Raw genomic sequence first — 25,391 nt, 5'->3', positions numbered from 1 at the left:
AGAGCTCTGTGCAGTCGCGCGGAAAAAAACAGACTGAGGAGACTTGAGGCACGGGATCATGCAAGCAGGTGCACCTCACTATCAAAGATAAGTTTTCAGCTTTGAGAGCTTCGCCACCTAGTGGCACAGAGGATGTTCCCAGACAGCATGGGTAAAGGAAAATTAGTTCTTACCTGATAATTTTTCGTTCCTGTAGTACCTCGGATCAGTCCAGACCATGGGTTGAGCCCCCCTTCCAGCAGGTTGAGAAAGACCAGAGCTCAAAGGGTAGCCTATATAAAGGACAGAACCCACCCTGGAACCCTCAGTACAACCATTGTCAAAGCAGAAAGGTATAAGATCAAGCAAGTAACAGGATAACTAGTAATTTAATTTAAAACAACAAAATAACAGAACAATTGAATGAACTTGTAACTAAAAAACGCTCTTGTATGTCTACCCCGGATCATCGTAACGATGCTTCCGGTGCCTATCAGTAAATTCCAGGAAGACTATGCAGAGATACAAAAAAAGAAAATCCTATAAGAAGGAACAACAGTAAAAAGAGAATTCAAGCAGAAAGAAGAACGGGCGGGCGTCTGGACTGATCCATGGTACTACAGGAATGAAAATTATCAGGTAAGAACTAATTTTCCTTTCCCTGTACGTACCCAGATCAGTCCAGACCATGGGATATCCCAAAGCTTCCCTACAAAGGGTGGGTCCCAGACAGTCCCGCTCGAAGCACCTGCCGACCAAAGGAACCAAAGACTGGAGCCTGAACATCAAGTCAGTAGTGATGAGCAAATGTATGAAGGGATTTCCAAGTAGCCGCCCTAAATATTTCTTGCGGCAAAACCGACTGAGTTTCCGCCCAAGAGGCCGCTTGAGAATGTAAAGAATGAGCTTTTAGGCCTTCCGGGACTGCTCAGCCCTTGCAGATTCATGCTAAAGAAATCGCATCCTTCAACCAGCGAGCGATCGTAGCCTTAGAAGCTTGCTTCCCCCTGTTGGGTCCACTCCACAGGACAAAAAGATGATCAGATACCCGAAAAACATTAGAGACCTCCAGATAACACAACAAAACTCGTTTGACATCAAGACGACGAAGATCACTACCACCAGATGCCGCGATATCGTCAGGCGAAAAAGCAGGGAGTTCCACGGACCGGTTGACATGAAAAGACGAAACAACCTTCGGCAAGAAAGACGGTACGGTCTTGAGAGAGACGCCAGAGTCCGAGAAACGCAAGAAAGGGTCTCTGCAGGACAGAGCTTGAAGCTCAGACACCCTCCTGGCTGAGCAAATAGCGACCAAGAAGACAGTCTTGAGAGTCAAGTCTTTGAGAGTGGCTTGACGGAGAGGCTCGAACAGTGCCATACAAAGAGCTCGAAGTACCAAATTTAAACTCCACGATGGACAAATAGACCGGACAGGCGGTTTCAGGTGCTTAGCGCCCCTGAGAAAAACGTACAACATCCGGATGAGAGGCGACCGCCCGACCTTCGATGGTGCAGAGAAGGGAACCAAGGGCCGAAACCTGAACTCGCAGGGAGCTGACCGAAAGACCCTTGGAGAGACCACGCTGAAGAAAAGTGAGAACTACTGCAACCGAAGGTGAACGTGCCGAAACACCCAACTCCTCGCAGATGTTTTAAAAAACCTTCCAGACCCGGACGTAGGTAAGCGATGTTGACTGCTTGCAAGCCCTGAGGAGGGTGGCAATAACCTCTTCCTTATAACCTCTGCGTCTCAAACGTCTCCATTCAAAAGCCATGCCGCTAGACATAAGCGATCCGCCTGGTCGAAAAAATACGGGACCCTGCCGCAGAAGATGGGACAGGTGACCGAGACGAAGAGGTCCGTCCGTAGTGAGATTCACCAGGTCCACGAACCACGGCCGTTGGGGCCATTCGGGGGCCACGAGAATGACCGGCCTGCGATGGAGCTCTATTCTCTGTAGAACCTTCCCCACTAACGGCCACGGTGGGAACACGTAGAGTAGCACGTCGGAGGGCCAGGGAAGAACCAGCGCGTCCACCCCCTCCGAACAATGCTCCCGCCACCGGCTGAAGAACCGGGGAGCCTTGGCTAGCGTCGCCATGAGGTCCAGGTGAGGGGGGACACCACCCGTGCACGATTAGGTCCATCACTACGTCTGACAACTCCCACTCGCCGGGATCGAGATGCTGTCGACTGAGAAAGCCGGCTTGAACATTCTCCTTGCCCTCTATGTGGGAGGCCGCCAGGCAATCCAAATGCCTCTCTGCCCAGAGAAAGAGCTTGCTGGCCTCTAGTGCCATTAGACGACTTCGAGTCCCCCCCCCCTGATTTATGTAGGCCACCATGGTGGAATTGTCCGATAGCACCCAGACCGCTTTGTGGCGAATCAGAGGAAGAAAAAATTTGAGGGCCAGGCGTACCGTCTGGGCTTCTAGACAATTGATGTGCCACTGTGACTGGGACAGGGACCAGAAACCTTGAGTCGTCTGAGATTGGCAGACGGCCCCCCAAACACAGTCACTATGACCCATGAGGGAGTCAGAAGAGGCATCCCCTTGAGAAGGTGTGCCGGGGAGAGCCACCATTGTATATTGGCGATGGTAGAGTCTCCTGGTACTGCTCGGACATCGGCTTCCAACGGGATAACAATGCTTTCTGTAAAGGACGCATATGAGCAAACGCCCAGGGGACGAGATCGATTGTGGAAGCATAATCCCACGCCATGGGAAGCGGTAGAAAGACGAAACTGTTCAACTGATCGATCAGGCTGAGTGCCCGTGAGTCCGAAAGAAATACTTTCCCGACCAAAGTGTTGATAAGAGCGCCCAGGAATTCCAGCTCTTGTGAGGGACGAAGATTGATTTTGGATTAGTTGATTACCCAGCCGAGTGATGTGAGTAGGGCTAATACTCTGCTTACCGCGTGCGCGCAGAGGGCAGCGGACTTGGCCCTTACCAACCAGTTGTCCAGATAAGGATGGACTAATATCCCTTCCCGTCGGAGAGCTGCCGCAACGACTACCACGACTACCATGATCTTGGTGAAGGTGCGGTGGCGAGACTGAAGGGGAAGGCCCGAAACTGGAAGTGCTGGCCTAGGATCTGAAAACGAAGGAAACCGATGTTCCCAACGGATGGGGATGTAAAAATAAGCCTTCGTCAGATCGAGAGATGCGAGGAACTCGGCGGGACGGACTGCCGCAATCACTGCACGCAGGGTCTCCATCCTGAAAACGGGGAACTTTGAGGGCCCGATTGCCCCTTTTGAGGAATTGTCCTTTTTGGGAACAATGAAGTAAATTGAATACTGGCCGGTGCCCTGTTCTTGCACTAGCACTGGAAGGATCGCCCCCAATTCCTGAAGTCTCAACAGAGTGTGACAGACCGCAGGCAGCTTGGAACGGCCGCAAGGGGACACGATATATAGATCCGGCAGGTCCCTGGCAAACTAACGCGCAGCCGTGTTCTATCACCTCAAGGACCCAGAGATCGGATGTGATTTTGGCCCACTCCTCGAGAAACAGAGAAAGACGCCTACCTAAGTTTCGTGCGGAGGAATGGACCGGCCAAATCTCATGGGGGAGCTGACTTTGTGGTCGTGTGTTGCTGGTGGCCGTCTCGGAAACATCGACAGCCGCGAAAGGAATGGGACCAAGACTGGGACCTGGACACGTCTCCCCTGGGGAAGGAGCCACGCACCCTGTTGCCGTACCGGCGGTTCCCCCTGAAGCGAGTGCGAGTCGGGAAGAAAGACTTCGACTGTTTGGGATGGTCCTCTGGCAGCTTGTGGACCTTGTTCTCACCCAAGGATTTAATAAGCTGCTCCAGGTCCTCACTAAAAAGCAACTTGCCCAATTGAGCCTTCGATGAAGCATCAGCAGACCAATTACATAGCCAGAGAAGACGTCTGGCCGAGACCACGGAAACCATAGCCTTTGCCTGGACCCGAAGCAAGTAGTAGAGGGCATCCGCACCATAGGCTATAGCGCTCTCCAGACGCTCGGCCTGCTCTGCCTCTGCAGACGGGAGGTCCTGGGTGCTGAGTAACTGTTGCATCCACCTAAGGCTTGCCTGCTGCATGAGACTGCTGCAAATTGTCGCCCGGACTCCAAGAGCTAAAACCTTAAAAATGTGCCTCAAATAAAATTCAAGCTTACGGTCCTGCACATCCAGTAATGCTGTGGCGCCCACCGGAATGGTGGTATGTTTCGTCACCGCGGTGATGGAAGAATCCACCTTCGGAATCTTTAACATGTCCAGGCAGTCCTCAGGAAGCGGTAGAGCTTTTCCATAGCCCTACCAACTCGAAGACCCGTCTCTGGGGACTCTCATTCCCGGAGGAGGAGCAAGCGGTGCATCAGATGGAATGGGAAAGTACGCGGTAATGTCCAGAGTCCCGCCAGAACCGGGTCCGCGTTTGGTGTCATCGCCGCTGCCACAGAGTCATCTGGTGGGGCATCAATTCCCAATTTCTGGAGAACAAAAGGAATAAGAGGCTCCAGCTCCTCCCACTGAAACAAGCGCAGGACACAGGGATCATCGTCTTCTAGCGGGGGGGGGGGGGGGCCTGGGCCGCGGCATCACCCTCCCCTTCATCAAACTGGTCCACAGGGAGTTCCCGGGACCACCTGAACCGAGCCCTGAGGGTCCGGAATAACAGCGAGACACGGCTCAGGCAAACGAGGAAGTTTCGGGGGAGGGGAAACTATTGGGGGGAGGGGTTCCACCTCCCTCTGTAAGCTAGCCAAGTATGATTCATGTAATAAAGGCACCTGGAGCACACCCCTTCGCGGGAGGCAGACTCTCCACACGCTAAACAACAGAGAGGCCGTGGCATGAAGCAAGGAAAGGCAGCCGCGATACTAAGAGAAACAGCTGACCGGGGAGCCCCTGAGGAGCTGGGCGGGAGATCAAACCCCACTCCCTCCTCACAAAAATCTGCCTTTATTTATTTATTTTTTACCAAACAAGGACTAAATTTTTTTCTCTTAAAATAGCTATGTGGTCCTCTGTGACAAAAATGACACTTTTCCTTTTTTTTTTTTTTACTCACAGAGGTAGGGGAATTTACATCCCTAAAAGCCAAACCGAGGAATGGGCATCTCGGGGCACGGCAGCAGAGAAAGTGGGGAGAGGGACTGGCACCACCAGTATCACCCGTACAAGGTCACCGGGAAGGGAACCTAGGCTGACAGAAAATCAAGGGGCCAAGCCCCCCTAGGAACCCTAAGAGCGAGGGAGACAGGACTGTCTTCCCTAACACAGTCAGTCAGAAAATTTTTTTATTTTTTTTTTTTTAAATTACATAAGAAAACAAACTAAAAATCTACTTGCGTGAGCTTGCCCAGAAAGAAAGTAGAAGAAACAGCAAAGAACACAGAGGGCAAGCTAACAGGGAACCACAGGGGTGAGCTGTTCCACCTGCTGGAGACAGACAAATACTGAGGGTTCCAGGGTGGGTTCTGTCCTTATAAAGGCTACTCTTTGAGCTCTGGTCTGTCTCCACCTGCTGGAAGGGGGGCTCAACCCATGGTCTGGACTGATCCGGGTACGTACAGGGAATTCATGCTGCTTATCTACGAGAAAAAAAACAGGATCAACGCTAACAGGGTGAAAGGATAATTCATCAAACAGGCCAATCAATATTTTGATACACATAGTACTGCTGCCAATAAGAAACAGATTGCTTTTGGTTCTGTTAAAAAAAAAAAAAAGGGTCTTTTAGGAATTGCAGTTGAACATTTACAAGATAATGTTCATTAACCAATGGGATCCTGCTACCAATGCCATTTTTACGATTCTGTGTAATGGCTTTCCACTTGATGAACCACGGTTGACTTTGCTGTTTGGACTGCTGATCTAACACACTCACCTTGCAGGCCCTGTACAGGTACTTCACATCCCGTGTCAGACTATACAGTGCCAAGAAGGCATAGGCATTGCCTGCAGCCCCATGGCACAGCCCATAACCCTTCTTCAGCAACCCTCGCTGCCAAATCACTTCTGCACACTGCAGAGCGTCAGCCAGATACCGTTGCTCACCATATACCTGGAGAAAGGGAAATAGATGTTATCAAGTTAAACCTGCTAGTCTTGTATTCTAAACCCAGTGTACAATATCTAAACCAATCAGGTTAGAGAATCCTAGCATTAGTCTGACTTAAAATAAACAAGAGTGGGAGAGGAACAACTTGGATAGAAGCAAGAATTTCCACCTTGGTTTCCTGTGATTTGGGCTTAAGTTATTTTTGCTATGAACCTCCTCCATAAAGAGTGTCTAGTGTAATGGCTGAAATATTTGACATACATATGCCGCCTTTCAGACACTTCAAAGTGGATATATTCATGTGGGAGAGGTCCTAGGTCAAGAGTTCAAGACTTGTCTTGGCTACTAAGGCACCTGTCTTAAATCTGGAATTCTTGGTCAAGGAATTAAAATAAAATTAAATGAAGCATGGTCATTCAGTGATAGAATTCTTACTTTCTAAGCAAGAGGCCTGTCTTTGACTCCTAGTCCATATAAGCATTTATCTTGGTAAAGAATGAGCTGGTGGTTAAAATATTGAATTATGCCTCAAAAGAAGATTTGGGACACAGATTGAAGACACTCTACAAGCTGTCTATGCACTCTTGCTGGACAAGTCATTTCTCTCTCTATGCATCTGGGACCCGGGTGGGGTTGACCAAACTTGGTTTTCCTGGTAACCAAATTAAAAGTATAATAATTAATCTGAATTTGGTTAGCAACTGCTCTTCTAACAGCTAACTAGAATCAATAGTGAGCTCATCTATTCCAGGACAGCAAGGAACATGAGAAGAGCCATGCCAAGTCAGACCGAAGTCCACTGTGTCCAGCATCCTATGACAATGGCCAGTCTGGGTCACAAATACCTGGCAGATCTGCAGTAACTGATCTATATCTTGTATCTCACTCCCAGGAATAAGCTCTGGCTTTCCCAAAGTCTACCTGGTTAAAGCAGAGTTACTTATCTGTAACAGGTGCTCTCCAAGGACATCAGGATTAGTCTTCACACATGGGTGACATCATCAGATAGGAAAATTGGTTCTTACTTGCTAATATTTGTTCCTATAATACCACAGATCAGTCCAGACAAGTGGGTTTCATATCCCTACCAGCAGATGGAGGCAGAGAACAAAACTTTGAGGCACTGCTATATAACAGATAATGCCACTTGCAGTCCCCCTCAGTATTGATCTCAAGCTAAAGAGTAGAGATCATCACCCTTTCAGGGTGAACAGGGAATTCAGGGTTGGAAACCTCCCCCCCCCCCCCCCAGACCTGGAGCCCTCCATGCTTCCAGAAAAAACAAAAAACACACTGATAACCACATAAAACCAAAATCAATTATTTACAATGTGTAAATTTCTGCAATTAATACCAGGATATTCAGTTTTTCGGCAGAAAAATAGGCTGGGTCTCTGGACTGATCTATGGTATTACAGGAAGGAAAATTAGCAGATAAGAACCAAGTTTCCTTTCCTGTTCATACCCAGATCAGTCCAGACAAGTGGGATGTACCAAAGCGCCCCTAAACTGGGTGGGATCCCGAAAGACCCGCGCACAGAACACTCTCACCGAAGATTGCATCTAACTGTGCCTGAACATCCAATCAGTAATGCTTGGTGAAAGTATGAAGCGTTGATCATGCCACGGATATACCAACTGACACCCCACCCAGGAGGCCGCCTGCGCCCTTGTAGAATGTGCTTGCAAGCCCACAGGCACCGCACGACCCTTACAAATATAAGCGGAAGACATGGCTTATTTCAACCAGTGAGAGAGATTGTAGCTTTTGAAGCATTAGCCCCTTTGCCAACATCCCTGAACACCTCAAAGAGGTGATCCAAACACCAAAAAGAATTAGTAACCTTCAGATAACGCAACATAGTCCTGTGTTCATCCAAAAAAAATGCAGCTCCCTCTCTGGTGGAGACTCCCTAGACCAGTCTGGAAAGGCTGGAAGTTCCGTTGTCTGATTCAAATGAAAAGAGGAAACCATCTTCAGTAAAAGGACGGCACTAGCCGCAACATCACCCTGTCAGACTCAATCCGGAGAAAAGGATCCCTACAGGATAAAGCCTGCAGCTCCAGAAAGACAGCCTTCAACATCAGATCCTTCAACAACACTCCCCTTAAGGGCTCAAATGGGGCCTCACAGAGCACATTAAGTACCAGGCTGAGGTTCCAATCCGGACACAACTTCTTCTCCAGAGGCCGTAAATGCTTGACTCCTGTCAGAAAATGCACATCATCAGGATGGGAGGGCTAAAGACATGCCTTGCCCCTAAGGCAACCCAAGGTGGAAACCTGAACCCGCAGTGAATTGTAAGCCAGACCCTTTGAAAGCCCTTGCTACAAAAAGCCTAGAATGTGCAGAATGCTCACAGAAAGGGGATCCAGACGCTGCTAAAGGCACCAAGCATCAAACACTTTCTAGACCTGAACATAAACCATAGATGTAGGAGGACATCTAGCTTGGAGCAAAGTAGAAGTGACTGTCTCTGAATAACCCTTTAAGCGCAACCGCCACCACTCAAGAGCCAAGCTGCGAGACAAAAGTGATTCTCTCGATCCAAAAATTTATTTATTTATATTTAGAGCTTTTTTTTATACCGGCATTCATGATACAATCATATCATGCCGGTTTACAGATAACAGGGGTGCAGTAACTTCGTACATAAGAAACAATAAAGTTACAATATAACAGAGTTGCTAGAACTGGTAGAGCAAGGAGACAATAATTAAAGAAATTATACAGAAGTAAATTATTTACAATGAGCAGTATTTACATTGTGCAGCAATGGTCTGTTAATGTATATTAGACTCGGGAAAAGCTTGTTTAAATAGCCAAGTCTTAAGCCTTTTGCTGAAGTAACTGACAAGTGAGTCAACCTGAGAGGACTGTCTATAACGAGACCTACTAGATCCGCAAACCATGGCTGCCGTGACCACTCCGGCGCCACCAGAACCACCTGCCCTGGATGCGCCTCTACACACCGCAATACATTACAGACCAGTGGTCAAGGAGGAAACACGTGCAAGAGGATCCCCGCTGGCCACAGGCAAACTAGAGATCTAGCCCTTCTGCCCCGACTTCCCTTCTGTGACTGAAGAACCTTGCCACCTTTGCAGTGGCTCTCATTGCCATTAGATCCAACTGGGGAACTCCCACCTGACACAAAGGCAATCTCAGGCAGCTAGGGATAATTCCTATTCCCCGGATTCTAACTGCTGCCTGCTGAGGAAGTCTGCTTGCACATCGTCCACGCCCGCTATGTGAGATGCCTCTACACCTTCGAGATCATGCTCTGCTCAAATAAACAACTGTTGAGCCTCCAGAGCCACCCTGTGACTCTTCGTACCTCCCTGACAACTGATGTAAGCCACCGTTGTTGCATTGCTGAGATTCTCACCATGCAACCCTTGACCAAAGGAAGAAAGGCCTCCACGGCTCTGTGTACTGTCCTCATCGCCAGGTGATTGATCAACCAGGCCATCTCCTCTGGAGACCAGCACCCTTGCACAGACGCCCCTGACACATCACTCCCCCCAACCTTTGAGACTGGCGTCGGTGGTCACTACTACCCAATCCGGGGCCTCCAGATCCACTCCCTTCTCCAAATTGGGATGGGAGAGCCACCACGAGAGACTGGATCTGGATTCTCCCCATAGAGATAAAAGGTTGATGATATTTTTCTAACCACAGATTCCATCTAGACAAGTGTGTCTTCTGCAAAGGTCGCATGTGAAACAGGCCCATGGAACCAAGTCCAACGTGGAAGCCATAGAGCCCAGAACCTGGAGATAATCCCAGACTTTCGGTTGGAGCAGGTGTTACACTTGCTACTTCAACACTTGGTCCAGAGCCCTGACATTCAGACGGTAATGTCTTGTAAAGATATGCAGGGAGGACCAGACTGCGGCCCTACAAATCTCTTCAGGTAACAACTGACACTCCGCCCAAGAAGCCGCATGCATCCTCTTCGAGTGAGCTTTCAATCCGGCTGGAACAGAATGCCCCTTGCCGATGTAGGCCAAGCAAATAGTTTCCTTCCGCCAGCAAGGCAAGGAGGCCTTGGATGCCTTCTCACCCTTCTTCGGGCCCCCAAACAAAATGGTGGTCCGATTTCCGAAAGGAGTTAATGACCTTCAAATAATGAAGATCGAAAAGATGCAGATCTCTTCCCGAAGCCAAATCACGAGACCAATCGGGAAAACCAGGCAACTACATGTTCGGCAAAAAGGAGGGCACTATACACAGGACACCCTATCCGCCAAAATGCGCAGGAAAAGATCCCTACAGGACAGGGCCTGCAATTCTGAAATACACCTAGCGGAGCAAATGGCCACCAAAAACACCGCCTTCAAGGTGAAGTCCTTCAGAGAGGTGTGCCCCAGAGGATTAAATGGGGGTCACAGAGCACCCGTAGGACTAGGTTGAAATTCCACTCCGTGCACATCTTACGAATCGGAGGTCGAAGATGTTTTACCCCTTTTAGGAAACGGGCTACATCCAGGTGGCTGGCCAGGGATCTGCCATCCATCCGACCTCTGAGACAGCCGAGGGCCGAGACCTGAACCCACAAGGAGTTATAAGCCAAGCCTTTTGATAAACCCCTGCTGCAGAAAAGCCAAAACTTGAGGAATGGACACTGACAACAGTACTAAACCTTGTTGATCACACCAGGCTTCAAACACCTTCCACACCCGGACATAAGCCATAGAAGTCAAGGGCCGCCTGGCCTGAAGTAGGGTGCAAATAACCTGTTCCGAATACCCCTTCATTCTCTCAAAAGCCAGGCCGCAAGACTGAAGTCATCCTCCCGATCTGAAAAGATGGGACCTTGACGTAAGAGGTCCAGAAGATGAGCCAGGCGCAACAGACCTTTGGTTGCCAGACAAACCAGATCCGCAAACCACGGCGGCCATGGCCACTCTGGGGCCACCAGGATTACCAGACTGGGATGAGCTTTCTATGCGCCGCAGGACTCGTCCAATCAGCGGCCAAGGTGGGAAGACATATAGGAGGATGCCGGTTGGCCACTTGCAAACTAGGGCATCGATTCCCACCGCACAGACTTCCTTCTTTCGGCTGAAAAACCGATCCGTCTGCGAGTTGAGGTGGCTCGCCATGAGGTCCAGCTGGGAGGCTCCCCATCTGGCACAAATGTGATTCCAAGCCTCCCGGGACAGCTCCCATTACCCGGGGTCCAGCTTCTGACAGCTGAGGAAATTCACCTGCACATTGCCCACGCCTGCCACGTGAGAGGCGGCGATTCCTTCCAGATGAAGCTTGGCCCATGCAAAACAGGAGGTGAGCCTCCTGCGCCACGGCTGGACTCCGGATTCCTCCCTGGCGATTGAGATAAGCTACCGTGGTGGTGTTGTCCGAGAAGACGCGAACCATTCTCCCCTGCACCAGGGACTGGAAGGCCACCAACACCTCGCGGACTGCTCTTGTCTCTAGGCGATTGATGGACCATGACTGTTTAGTCAGGGACCAGAGACCCTGGGCCGCATGACCCAGGCACACTGCTCCCCAGTCCTGGAGACTTGTATCCTTCGACACAATCACCCAAATCCAGGTCTTCGAGGGGCATTCCCTTTTGCAAGTTGGCTTCCAACAGCCACCACTCCAGGCTAGACCAGGCCTGTGGTGACAACGGCAACTGGTACTCTTCCGACACCGGATTCCACCGAGACAGGAGTTCCCCCTGCAACGGTCTCAGGTGAGCGAAGGCCCAGGGGACTAACTCCAACGTCGATGCCATGGACCCTAGGACTTGCAGATAATCCCACACTCTGGGGATTGGAAGATGCAGTAGAAGATGCACTTGCTGCTGCAGTTTGCACATCCTGTCCGTAGTCAGGAACAATCTGCCCAGCAAGGTGTCGAAGCGGGCTCCCAAATATTCCAGGGACTGGGAAGGGGTCAGATGATTCTTTGCCTCGATCACCTAACCGAGGGATTGAAGGCAATGGGTCACCCAGCGTACCGCCCGCAAGCAGTCCTCTTCAGACTTGGCTCGAATCAGCCAATGGTCGAGATACGGGTGAACCATCACCCCTTCCTGTCGGAGGGCCGCTGCCACCAGAACCATCACCTTGGTAAAGGTGCACAGGGCCATTGCCAGGCCGAATGGAAGCACTCTGAACTGGAAATCCGGAATCGGGATCTGCAGGTAAGCCTTGGTAAGATCCAGAGAGGTGAGGAATTCTACCTTCCGGACCGCTGCGATAACAGTTTGGGGAGTCTCCATCCGAAAGCGGGGGACCTTCAGCCTGCGATTCACCTTCTGCAGGTCCAGAATAGGATGGATAGTCCCCTCTTTCTTGGGAACCACGAAAAGCAAATGTTGCTTACCGGTAACAGGATGTTAGTCCTCACATATGGGTGACATCACAGGGTGGAGCCCAATCACGGAATACTTTTGTCAAAGTTTCTAGAAGTTTGACTGGCACCTACTGCCCAGAATGGCACTAAACCTGCAGCCAGCAGGGGTCCCCCTTCAGTCTTGTTTAAAGCTACAGGAAGTGCTGAAATAAAATAAGAAAACATTACAAACCCAACACTGCGGGGCGGTGGGCGGGTTTCGTGAGGACTAAAATCCTGCTGTCCTGTGAGAACACCTGTTACAGGTAAGCAACATTTGCTTTCTCACAGGACAAACAGGATGGTAGTCCTCACATATGGGTGAGTATCGAGCTGAGGATGTCTGAGAAATGCACCAAATGTACCCAGATGTGCAATAGGCACTAGGACTGGGGTGAAATTTGGTAGAGGGCATCCTGAACCCTAACTGGCAGGCGGAAGGGTGTTTTACGTCAAGTTGCAAAAAGGTTGCGCAATACAGATTGGCCGAAGATGGAATCTTGTCTTCCGGCTTTGTCTAAGCAATAATGGGCTGTAAAGGTATGGAGAGAACTCCAGGTAGCAGCCCTGCAAACGTCAGGAAGCGGCACCGAGCGTAGGTGTGCTACTGAAGTCGCCATGGCCCTCACAGTGTGTGCTTTAACATGCCTGCTTGCTGTTAACAAAAGGATATGCAGTCCGCTAACCAGGAGGAGAGAGTCTGCTTACCCACAGGCTGCCCCAATTTGATGGAATAGAAAGAGACAAACAATTGAGTGCTTTTCCTGTGGGCAGCTGTACGGTCTAGATAGAATGCTAGAGCCCATTTACAGTCAAGGGTATGTAGAGCCTGTTCTCCTGGATTGGAGTGGGGCCTGGGAAAGAAGGTAGGTAGTATAATGGATAAGTCCGATACTACCTTAGGTAAGAACTTAGGGTGGGCGCGGAGTACTGCCCGGTCCTGCAGAAGTTTAGTGTAAGGCGGGTAGGTAACTAAGCCTGTAACTCATTAACTCTGTGAGCAGATGTTATTGCCAAAAGAAAAATCATTTTCCATGTGAGATAGCGAAGATCATAGGATTGGAGAGGCTCGAATGGTGGTTTCATGAGCCGACCCAAAACCAGATTGAGGTCCCAAGAAGGGGCTGGAGGGTGCAGAGGAGGCTTGAGGTGAAGCGAGCCCTTCAGAAAACGTGTTACCAGGAGTTGTACTGAAATAGGAACATCCCCGACACCTCTATGGAAGGCGGCTACCACACTGACATGCATTCTGATGGAAGAGGTTTTGAGACCAGATTCTGACAAGTGCCAGAGATAGTCTAGAAACTTCGTGGTGGGACAGGTCAAGGGATTGAGAAGAACACCATGATTTAAACCGGTTTCATTTGTAAAGATAAGATTTTCTCATGGAAGGCTTCTGTGAAGCAATCAGGACACGGGAAACTGGCTCTGAAAGGTTAAGTGGCTGAAGAATTAACCTTTCAACATCCAGGCCGTCAGAGACAAGGCCTGGAGATTGGGGTGGCATAGGCATCAGTCGTTCTGAGTGATCAGAAGCGGGTCCTTTCCCAAAGGAATGTGCCTGCGAACGGAGAGGTCCTGAAGTATTGGAAACCACACTTGGCGAGGCCAGTGAGGTGCTATGAGGATCATGGTTCCCTTGTCCTGACGTAACTTCACGAGAGTGAAAGTGGAGGGAATGCATATAGACCTGTTGCCCATGAGAGGGAGAACGCATCTCTTGGCTGAGTGTTGGCTGCGAGTGAGAGAGCAAAGGTTCTCTACTTTGCGGTTCTGAGGTGACGCAAAGAGGTCTATATGGGGGTAACCCCAACATGGGAATATTGAGTCTACTACAGTGGGGTTGAGGGAGCACGCGTGTGGTTGAAAGGCATGAATCAGCTTGTCCGCCAACACATTGTTCACTCCCGGCAAGTAGGTGGCCCTGAGGTACATTGAATGGGAGAGGGCCTCCAACCATATCTGCGCAGCCTCCTGACACAGCAGGTAGGAGCCCGTCCCTCCCTGTTTGTTGATGTACCACATGGCCACCTGGTTGGATAGGTGATCCTGAAATACCCTGAGAGCATATCTGATTGCTCCAGGAAATTGATTTGGTGTTTGGCTTCCTCTGGAGACCAAGTTCCTTGTGTCTGCAAATCAGTGACATGGGCTCCCCAGCCGAGGTTGGAAGCATCGGCGGTGAGAATTATTTGAGGGTCTGGGCAGGCCTTGGAGGAGATTGATCCGATTTTGCCACCAGGCTAGAGACTGACGAAGTGAGTCGGTGATGTGGACAGTGGTCGATAGAGATTGGACGGACTGAGTCCATTATGACCTTAGAGTCCTCTGCATGACTCTCATGGCCAAGCGGGCCATTGGGGTAACCTGTACTGAGGACGCCATATGTCCTAGCAGGATGACGAAGTGGCGTGCAGTCGTGCGGTGCTGAGACTGTAGCTGGGATGCAGGAGAGATGAGAGTGAGATCTTGCTGTTAAGGCAGAAATGCCTTTGCCTGCAAGGTGTCCATGTCTGCCCCATGAATGATAAAGTAGACGTGAACACCTTGAGTCCTGAGGAAGGCTGATACTACTACGAGGCACTTGGTGAAGACTCGTGGTGCAGATGCCAGGCCGAATGGTAGCACTCTGTTCTGATAGTGCTTGGGGCCTACCAGAAATCTCAAGAACCTGCGATGAGATGGAGTTATCGCAATGTGTGTACGCATCTTGGAGATCGAGAGAGCAGAGCCAGTCTCCTTTTTGCAGAAGAGGAAGGAGGGAACCCAAGGTCACCATCTTGAACTTTTCTCAGTGGAGGTACTTGTTGAGGGCATGTAGGTCCAGAATTGGACGAACGCCACCTGATTTTTTGGGGGATTAGAAAGTACCAGGAATAGAATCCTAGGCCTTGTTGGGAGTAGGGCACTGGCTCTATTGCTCTGGACTGGAGGAGGAGGGAGACCTCCTGCTCCAGGAGACGTGAGTGGTCGGATGTTCTCCACGTCGGTAGAGGTGGGGAGGCCGGTGGGATGGAGAGAAAGTTCAGGTGATAACCTTGCGAGATTATGGCAAGGACTCAATGGTCTGAGGTGATCGTGTGCCACCTGTTGAAATGGCACAATCGACCTCCCACTGGTATCTGAGGCAGTGGAAACTGGCTGCTGCTCTCTATGCAGGAGTCAAAAGCTGGATGCAGGGCCCGGCTGAGGAGCTGCCTGCGGCTTTTGTTTCCGCGATTGATGAGACCGGGCCTTTTGGAAAGGTCTCGTGGAACGAGTTCTAGATGGTGGTAGATAGGACTTCTTTGGACGGAAGAATGACTTTTTAGTATCCTTCCTGAAAGGCTGTTTGGAGGAATATTCAGAGGGTATCAGAGACAGCTGGCGAAGGGTCTCATGATGGTCCTTGAGTTCCGCCACCGTCCGCTGAATCTGTTCGCCAAACAGATTGTCTCCTATGCAGGGCAGATCAGATAATCTGTCTTGTACTTCAGGGCGCAAGTCCGAAGACTTAAGCCAGGCCCATCTTCTTGCTGAAATAGCAGTTGCAGATACCCTGGAAGCGATGTCGAAGATATCATAAGAGGATCTTATTTCATGCTTCCCTGCCTCAAAACCCTTGTGAACCAGAGTTTGAAGCTGTTCCTGGAATTGCTGAGGCAGGGACTCTGCAAAGTCCTGTAACTGATTGAATAAGACCCTGCTGTACTGTGTCATATACAGCTGGTAGGAGGCGATCCGAGAGATAAGCATTGATCCCTGGAAGACACGCTGGCCAATGGCATCCAGGAATTTCTGTTCCTTACCTGGGGGAAAGGAAGAGTGGGGTTTTGATCTTTTTGCCCTCTTTTGGGCAGATTCTACAACCACAGATTGGTGATCCAGCTGAGGTTTCTGGAATCCTGAGGCTGACTGGACCAAATAAGTGGTATCCGCTTTTCTGTTGACTGGGAGCAACAGAACCAGGGTGTTCCCAGTTCTTTTTGAGGAGATCCAAAAGAACCTGGTGAATAAGGATGGAGGTTATTTCTTTGGGAGCATCCAGGAATTGTAACAGCTCCATCATTTTGCTCAGTCTGTAATTGGAAGGGAACCAATTCAGACATTTCCTTCACAAAATTTATGAAGGACAAGTCCTCTGGAGGAGAATGCTTCCTACTTTCAGTAGGAGAAGGTGGTGATGGTAAATCATCGGTGTCTTGAGATGAATCATCAGTCCAGGTGTCATAGGGATCAGCACCTGTCCCTGTAGGAACCCGAGAAGGACGGGACGATGGTATTCCTGAAGGTCCTGGTCTAGGATATGAAGGCATCGAGGGAAGTACTGGAGGCACGATGAAGGCATAGAGGGCATCGATGGATGGATCGGTGGCGCCGATGGGCGCATCGGCATCGATGGTTGAGGCATTGGAAGGACTCCCTATGGAGGAATGCGGAACGGTGTTTCCCCTCCTGATGACAGGGTAAGCGGGGAAGGCACCGGAGCCATCAGTGACCCAGGGTCCATCGGTGGAAAAGCTATATCCAAGCGCTTCCATCTTTGAGAGCAGCGGTGCCAATTCTGCCTGAATGGGATTGATGGTCGGTTCCGTGACTGGCACAGATTTCAGCGCCGGGGGACCGTGGAGGACTGTGCATCGCCTTATTGATGGCCTCCTGAAACATCCGGTCCAGTTCTTCATGGAGACCTGGAGCAAGCAGCTCCAGCTTCGGGAGGGAAGAAGGAGGCAGAGGCATAGCCGGAGGGACCACTGTTAAAGGCGGAGTCGCAGCTCCCGATACCCATCCGGGTGAGGGATGCCTCGGTGATCCGGTCACAGAAAGGGTCGGTGCCTTTTCTGGACGGGGTTTCTTCGATGGCAGCTCGGACAAAGGCGAGGTCGATGATTTTCCTTCATCGATGGTCTGAGACTTCCGGTGTCGATGGCTTTGTTTTTCTCTACGATCCCCTCTGTTCTGAGAGGGAGTAGAGGTAGTCGAAGGCTGAGAAGTCGTCGACACCGGACAGTCACCGGCTGGTGGCCGATACTGGCGCAAAGTGGACGGTGCCAGTTCAGACGACGTCGATGCAATAGACGGCGGAGTTTGAGAACGGAAGAGAAGTTCCATTTTCTCCATTCTGGCCTTGCGACCTTTTGGTGTCATTAAGGCACATTTGGTGCAAGTTAGGACATCATGCTCGCACCCGAAACACATTACACAGACTTTATGTGAGTCTGGAGCCAACGCTCGATCCGCATGCGGCCTTCCGAGGCTTAGATCCCTTCACTGAGGACCCCTCTCCTCCCACAGCAGAAGTAGTGCAGAGAGAGGGAGTTCAAATAGGCAGACCATACCCCACAAGCCTTGCAGGGTTCCACCAATGGCTTCTCTGCCATTGCAGCGCTCCAAAAGTGGCCCAAGGGCACTCCCCGCGGAAAGAATAAAGTGCTGCCTTAGAGAACTGATGTTGCCCAAAACAATCGCTGACAAAAAACAGTCCCAGCACCTTCAGGGAGCCTCGTGGAAGCTGAAAAAGAAAAAAGAAAATGGCTGCCACACCAAAAATAGACCCGGGACCACCGCAGAGACACTGCCTAGGAGTCCCTTCCCCACCCGGGGAAGGCTCCACTAACAGCTGCTAGCCTTCCCCCTCTACAGAAAATTGAAAATCGGGGCCTGTCTGGCCCAGCCCAAATGAGCAGACTGATTCACCCGGTGAGAAGCGGGACAGAAGAAAAAGGCATTTTGTTGAAAAAAAATAACAAACAACTTAAAGAAATAATTTTTTCTTAACTTTCCCCAATGGGGATACTTCCCTGAACCCACGGCGAGGGAGCCTAAAGGCTGCTGAGGGAGTCAGTCCCCTGGCTATCAGGAGTCCCGGATCACACAGGCTAGCGCTGCCGGGGGTATCCAACCCCCCGTTTACCCGGCTCTACTCGAGGGATGGTCCAGAAAACTGAACCTGGCACCCCAAGGAGCAAGAAATCCAAACTCAGCTCAGAGCTGCAGGTATGCACCACCATCTGCTGGAGACAGAGAAATACTGAGGAGCTGCAGGTGGCATACTTGGATATAGCAGTGCCTCAAAGTTTTGTTCTCTGCCTCCGTCTGCTGGTGGGAGTGCATAACCCACTGGTCTGGACTGATCTGGGTATGTACAGAACTAGTGTTATTACTCTCCTTGTCTGTTGGCTGAGTGCTGGAATGGTCATGTTAATAATCAAGTTTTGCTAGTTTGTCCACAGTTGGCTTTTGCAGAAAATACTGGTAGGCTGATGTCACTGCAGGGGTATCTATACTGTGATGTCAGCTTTGTCCTGTCTCCATCTGCTGATAAAGGTGCATAACCCACTGGTTTTGGATTCACCTGTACTTATTTAAAAAAAAGGAAATCATCAAGTAAGTAGTAATTTTTCCTTTTCTCCACTGGCCCGAGTTTTCGAAAGGAAACTCCACAGGCAGTTTCCCTTTGAAAATTAGATTGCAGGTCTGCAGGTACTGGTGCGGATTTTCTGACAGGTCATCCCAAGTTGCCAACCTGAAACTTTTTAAAATTTGCTTCCTTTTCTCCATTGCATTTGGAGTGGGAGGTGCAATACCATCAACCTTTAATTATGTGAGTAATTTTTAAAATAGGTTTGGAAATTGCCTTCCCTCCATATTCAGTTTACATCAAAGTTTTATTCATTATGAATGATTCTGGAGTGCATATCATTTCTTTTATTATGGCATGCAAAAATTAAAGAGAAGTGTGTGGAGGTCTATGAAACTTTTTGAAGCTGAAAAAGGGTCCCTGCTCCCTGAAAGAATGGGAACCCCTGCTCTATACTGTGTTCTTTATTTCTTTATATTTGCCAGTGTATTGCAAGGTGGGTAGGTTACAATTTTTTCAGGTTTTTCTCATTAGTACCATATGTACTATGTAAAGGACCCAATAAGGGAAGAGGGAGAGGGTGGGTGATAGCTGCAAAAATAAGTGTGTATACATGTTTGAGTACCAGAATTATGTTTTGATGTTTATGGTTCTCTAAATGTGTACCTTTTGCGATGTTGTAATAAAACAAAACAAAAAAAACAACCCACATCCCTCTACACTAGCTCCCTGTTTTACAACAAATCCAGTTTAAAGTCCTGGCTTTAGCACATTGTACATTATATGTATTTAAGACAGTTTTGAAGTGGTATCAGCCTTCATACACTTTGCGGTCTTCAGACTCCCAGCTCTTGGCAGTAGCCAGTGTTAAGGGCTACATGGCTGAAAGAAACCAACAAACATGCATTTTCAGGAGTAGTTCCATATTTACGGAACAAGCTTCAGCAATCTCTGACACATTCAGGATCACAGTTCGTTTTGAAAGGCACATCTGTTTCTTGAGGCATTAATTTTTAGTTTTGTTAACCTTTTATATTTTAGATTACCAGAATGTAATATTTTATAAGTTTCATTGTGTGTTTATTTTGTTTAGGTTTATTTGTAATCCAAGAATAGAAGTCTAGTCATTTGGCAGAATATAAATTTTTGAATATATATATATATATATATATATATAGACAGATTTTTTTTTTTCTGCAAAGAAATAACCATACACTAGCACATTTGGCAGATAAGGGAGGGTTCTGGATGGGTCTGGCTGGACTTAAAAAGAGTAATATCAGGCAAGAACTAAATTTCTCCTTTTTTATCCAGCCAGATCATCCAAACGCATGGGATGTACCCAAACTATTACTTTGAATGGGCAGGACATTGCCAAACCCGCTCTCGATTCTTCTGAACCAAAGGATGCTTCCTCCCCAGTTCGAACATCAAGATTATAAAGTATCGCAAAAGAATGCAAGGAAGACCAAGTTGCCACTTTGTAATTCTTCAGTGGTGAAATCAACCAAAGCTTAACCCAAGAAACCACTTGTGTCCTGTTTTGTACACAGTCATGATTGAAAATCAGAATGACAGGATATAAACAAACAAACATGTCACCAACTGAAACCTAGTCATGCCTGATGGAACTGCTCCTCTAGGAGGAAAGGCTAAAGAGATTAGGGCTGTTCAGCTTGAAGAGATGGCTGAGAGGGGATATGATAGAGATCTTTAAAATCATGAGAGGATTAGAACGGGTAAATAGGAATCAGTTATTTACTCTTTTGGACAATAGAAGGACTAGAGAGCACTACATAAAGTTAGCATATAGCACATTTAAAACTAATTGGAGAAAATTCTTTTTCACTCAATGCACAATTAAACTCTGGAATTTGTTGCCAGGGGATGTGGTTAGTAAAGATGGGTTTAAAAAAAGTTTGGATAAGTTCATGGAGAAGTCCATTGCCTGCTATTAATCAAGTTGACTTAGAAAACAGCCACTGCTATTACTAGCATCAGTAGCATGGGATATACTTAGTTTTTGGGTACTTGCAGCCTGGACTGGTCACTGTTGGAAACAGGATGCTGGGCTTGATGGACCCTTGGTCTGACCCAGTTTGGCAATTTCGTATGTTTTTATGTTCTTATCTAGGACCAAGAACCCAATTGCACAGTTTTGTGAATAAGGATCTATCTTGAAAGCAGGGCTCTCAAGTGGGTCCTTGTTCACTGAACAAGTTCCAAGGCCACCACTATGGGACCTCAACACCTGAAGATAACTCCATACAGAGGATCTCAGGGTACACCTCAAGGAACACAACTGTGCTTACAGCATCTGGGCCCTCTGAACTGTCAACAACTCGGCCCCAATTAGTGTCATAATCAACCCAACTAAAACTTATTGGTAGCTAACTTGTTCTCATGGGCTGTCTTTGACCTGCCTAATCAATCATCCATATAAGGATGAACCTGGAGACCTTCTTGATGTAAAAAAGTTCTGGGATCAGTGGTCAACCAAGCACCAAGAAATGGAGAAACTTCTTAAGGGAATATGCAGACGTGCTTCCATCAAATCCTTGGAGACTACAAAATTCATCTTGAACAAGTGGCGTGCTAGGGTGAGAGGCAGGAGTTCAGTTTCTGAGCCACCCGGTGGCTCTACTATAACAGATCTAGGGGTCTCCATAACTGATATAGAGGCCCCTCACTCTGAAGCAAGTAACCCTTAAAAACTTTGTTGACTTGCACCAGATCAAAAAAAGGATTTAAAAGTTAATTTGTAGTTTTTGGAAAACCACTGTATACCTTTTTAAAGATATTGCTGTACCGATAATGAGGGAGGGGAAAATAAGACAGGAGAAAGGAAGTAGTAAGGAATGAAGAAAGAGGACACAATGCAGTTCATACAGAATTTGTTTCAGCAGTCTTTCCTTTATTTAATTCAGAGTTAAAACTAGGAATAGCTGCTATTCAACTAAAACTAAAGACCAGCAAGAATGAGACCCACTCTTACATTTTACAGTAATATAGACATTAACTGGTGCAAGGCAGGCTGCAAAATAAAGGCTTTATCTAACATCCATTTTTTTTTTTTTTTTTTAGGTAGGGCAGAAGGAATTCCCCCCTCACTCACCCCTTCCCCTGGCTTGACATACTCATTTCTTCCTCCTCCCTTTTCCTACTCCTCTCCCTCCCTTTTACTGGCAGAAGACCCACTGTCTGGATTGATCCGGGTACATACAGGGAACAGTGCTTCATGCTGCTTCTACCTCCTCTTCGTTCTGCAGTTTGAACATGCGGCGCTGGCAGGTCCTGCACATTCAAACAGAGTGAAGGAAGCCAGTGGAGGAGGCTGAAGTGGCATAAAGGAAAAGATGGGTTAGGGGAAATGCACTTCGATGATGCTGGGCTTAAGAGCTGGTGGCGTGAACATTTATGGAAAAATTAATAGGTATCGTGTATATTTTACAATTTCTGCCTTTTCCTATTAACGCTAATAGCCTCGTGAGTCACTAATTCTTAAGCACTGACCTTATGTCTACGAGTGTGGAGAGCTGGGTGTCATACTCTACCTTGTAGGCCTGCATAAGCATGTGGATAACTCCTGGCGCCCCATGGCACCAGTGGACAAGCTGATCACGGGTGTCATCAATGCAAGGTGGGTAATTCCCAGATGGGAACTTCAGCTGGTTGACATAATCCACACTGGGTTTGACTTGCTTGAGCAGCACATCCTGGCTGGTACTGCAGGCAGGCTATGAGAGATAGGTACAAGAGAAGAGTGCCAGATTAATCAATGCTGGCAGAAAGTCCCATGTCTGAGAAATGCACCAGGCTTCAGGGTGCCATCACTCTGAACATACTCAAATTAAAAGGCCTGCAAAGATTTTTCCAATTCTTTCACATATAGTACTCCCTGCCATTCCACATATCCTTAGCATATATGCATAGTGTACATACAATACATTGATGGTTGAACAGAATTTCAGAAAGCTAGAGAGGACACTAAACCCTAGAAGCTACACAAATTGCATTATACAAAAAAACAAACAAAAAACAAAAAAAACCAAAAAAAAAACCCAACCCACCAACTTATTTGCCAACTGGAAGAGTGTTTAGTTATACACCTGGGTTTGATGTTACATTACCACACTGAGACAGGACTGCAGGTCACAGCTTTGCCTATGCTGCCTCAGATGTGAATTCCCCATAGCACATCCTACTGTCACAACTTAAAAAGTGAAATATAGCCTTCCTATTTCATTTTAGTACCACTTATTTGCTTTATGAAGTGTTTTAGAATCAAAATGCTGAAAATCAATTATGCTAAGAGAACTGACTAAGGAAGAAACTTTAGTCAAAATTGTAAAAAACCAAGATTATTATGTTACAAGCTTTGGAGGTTATCTCTTAGTTTTATAAAAAAGGGCATCATCTCTATTAAATTACTTGGTTTTCTAAGAACTAATTTAATTATGAAAGGCTAACTTTAACTCTCCCCCCCTATCAGGAACCAGGAGGCAATGACAAAGGAAAAACAGAAGAAACTGAACAGTAAAGGCAACCGAAGTTAACAATAAGAACAAGAGCAAAGAAGGACCCTCGCCCAATGTAAGATGATAAAATGAAAAAGAAAGGAAAATTGGTTCTTACCTGCTAGTTTTGGTTCCTGAAATACCACAGATCAGTCCAGACAAGTGGGTTTGCATCCCTACCAGCAGATGGAGGCAGAGAATAAAAACTTTGAGGCACTGCTACATAACCGAGAGTGCCACCTGCTTCCCTCAGTATTGACCTGTACCTAAGCCAAACTAGAGTGAAACAACTATCCCCCTGTCCTCCCAGGACAAATGTCAAACCAAGGGTTGGAGCCCCTGAACTACAGCCCCACAATAACCCCACGGAACCAATTAAAACCTGGTAGTCTCGATAGGTTCTGAATATACATATAATGAAAATCCTTAGATTGCATTCATGCAAGTCTAACGGTCTACGGTCTTTTTGTAAATAAGGGGCTGGATCTCTGAACTGATCTGTGGTACTTCAGGAATGAAAATTAGCAGGTAAGAACGAATTTTCCTTTCCTGTTCATACCCCAGATCAGTCCAGACAAGTGGGATGTACCAAGGCACCCCTAAACTAGGCAGGCATGCGAAAGACCTGCTTTCACCACACTGTCACCAAAACTTGGTTCTGCCGGCACCTGAACATCCAACCAGTAATACCAAGAGAAAGTATGCAACGAAGACCACTTTGCCGCCCGACAGATCTCCTGTGGTGATATCAACTGACACTCAGCCCAAGAGGCCGCCTACACCCTAGTAGAATGTGCTTGCAACCCCTCTTGAACCTTCCAACCCTTGCCAAGATAGGCCAAAACAATAGCTTCATTTAACCAAAGATCAATAATACCCTTAGAAGCCTTACATCCTGTGTTTGGCCTGCCAAACAATACAAATAGATGATCCAATCACCGGAAACTGCTGGTTACCTTCAGATACCACAACAGTACTCGAACATCCAACAAATGAAACTCCCTTACCACTGCCATCTCAGACGACCAATTCGGAAACGTGGGAATAACGCTTGAATAACAAGCAACGAGGAAACAAACAAACAAACAATCTTGGGCAGAAAACGAGGGAACCATGCACAAAGACCCAGTCATCCTCCTCTTGGCCTCAAGCAAAGTGCCAATAACCTCCCCGGGTTACCTTTTAACCTTAAACGTTGCCACACAAAAGTCAAGCTGCGAGACAACAGCGATACGCCTGACCCGAGAAGATAGACCCAGGGACTAGTCTAATCCAAGATGAATCAGATCTGCGAACCACGGATAATGCGGCCAACTCTGGAGCTCTGAGTATTACTTGACCTGGATGTTTCTCGATGCATCTCAATCCACGACCTATAAACGGCCACAGAGGAAACGTGTACTGCAGGATTCCTGTCAGCCATCGGAAAACCAGAGTATCTAAACCCTCAGCTTCGACCTCTCTTTTGTGATTTAAAAACTGTGGTGTCTGGCATTGCTCTGACAATCCATCAGATCCAGCTGGGGCTTCCCCAGCGAACCTGAATCAGGTCAAAGGCCTCCATCGACAACTCCCATTCCCCCAGTTGTTGCCTGCTGAGATAGTCTGCTTGCACATTGTCCACTCTGGTCAAATGCAAAAGCTACTATTCTTTTCAAACACCTCTCCGACCAGACAAAACGTTCTTGGGCATCCTGAGCTACAGTAAGAGACTCTTTATGCTGCCCTGCTGATTAATATTCGCTACAGTTGTTGCATTGTCGGAGAAAAATCTCACCATACGTCCTCAAGGAGGAAGAACATCAACGTCCTGCGAACCGCCCTCATTTCCGAACGATTGATAGGCCAAATGCTTCCGTAAGCAACCACAGACCTTGAGCCATCCGTCCAAGACAGACCCCCCCCCCCCCCACCCCCCAAACACTGAGGCTGGCATCCAAGGTCACCACTACCCAGTCCAGAGTCTCCAGATCCACCCCCTTCTCCAAATTGTGGCAAGTCAGCCACCACAAAAGCCTGAATCTGGATTCCCCCTGAAGCGGTAAATGCCGTTGATATTTCTCCGACAATGGACTCCAAATGGGACAGCAGGACCCGCTGAATGTTTGCCCACCTGCGGCCTCTCCACGGCATCAAATCTAGTGTAGATGCCATAGA

General features: G+C 48.2%; 1 protein-coding gene across 3 annotated transcripts in view; it reads right to left on the bottom strand.

The window, feature by feature from the left end:
* Positions 1 to 25,391, bottom strand: part of LANCL1 (LanC like 1) — a 67,569-nt gene that overhangs the window by 19,182 nt on the left and 22,996 nt on the right. For all 3 annotated transcript variants that reach the window (XM_029606135.1, XM_029606138.1, XM_029606137.1), the window contains exons 7-8: positions 22,272 to 22,454; positions 5,855 to 6,031 (exon numbers count right to left, since the gene is read on the bottom strand). In XM_029606135.1, the coding sequence (XP_029461995.1) occupies positions 5,855 to 6,031; positions 22,272 to 22,454 (360 nt within the window). The remainder of the gene's footprint in view (positions 1 to 5,854; positions 6,032 to 22,271; positions 22,455 to 25,391) is intronic.

The sequence above is a fragment of the Rhinatrema bivittatum genome, chromosome 6, assembly GCF_901001135.1.
Source record: "Rhinatrema bivittatum chromosome 6, aRhiBiv1.1, whole genome shotgun sequence".
Taxonomy (NCBI): domain Eukaryota; kingdom Metazoa; phylum Chordata; class Amphibia; order Gymnophiona; family Rhinatrematidae; genus Rhinatrema; species Rhinatrema bivittatum.
The sequence above is the reverse complement of the archived record's forward strand: the minus strand, read 5'-3'. Positions and strand labels throughout refer to the sequence as shown.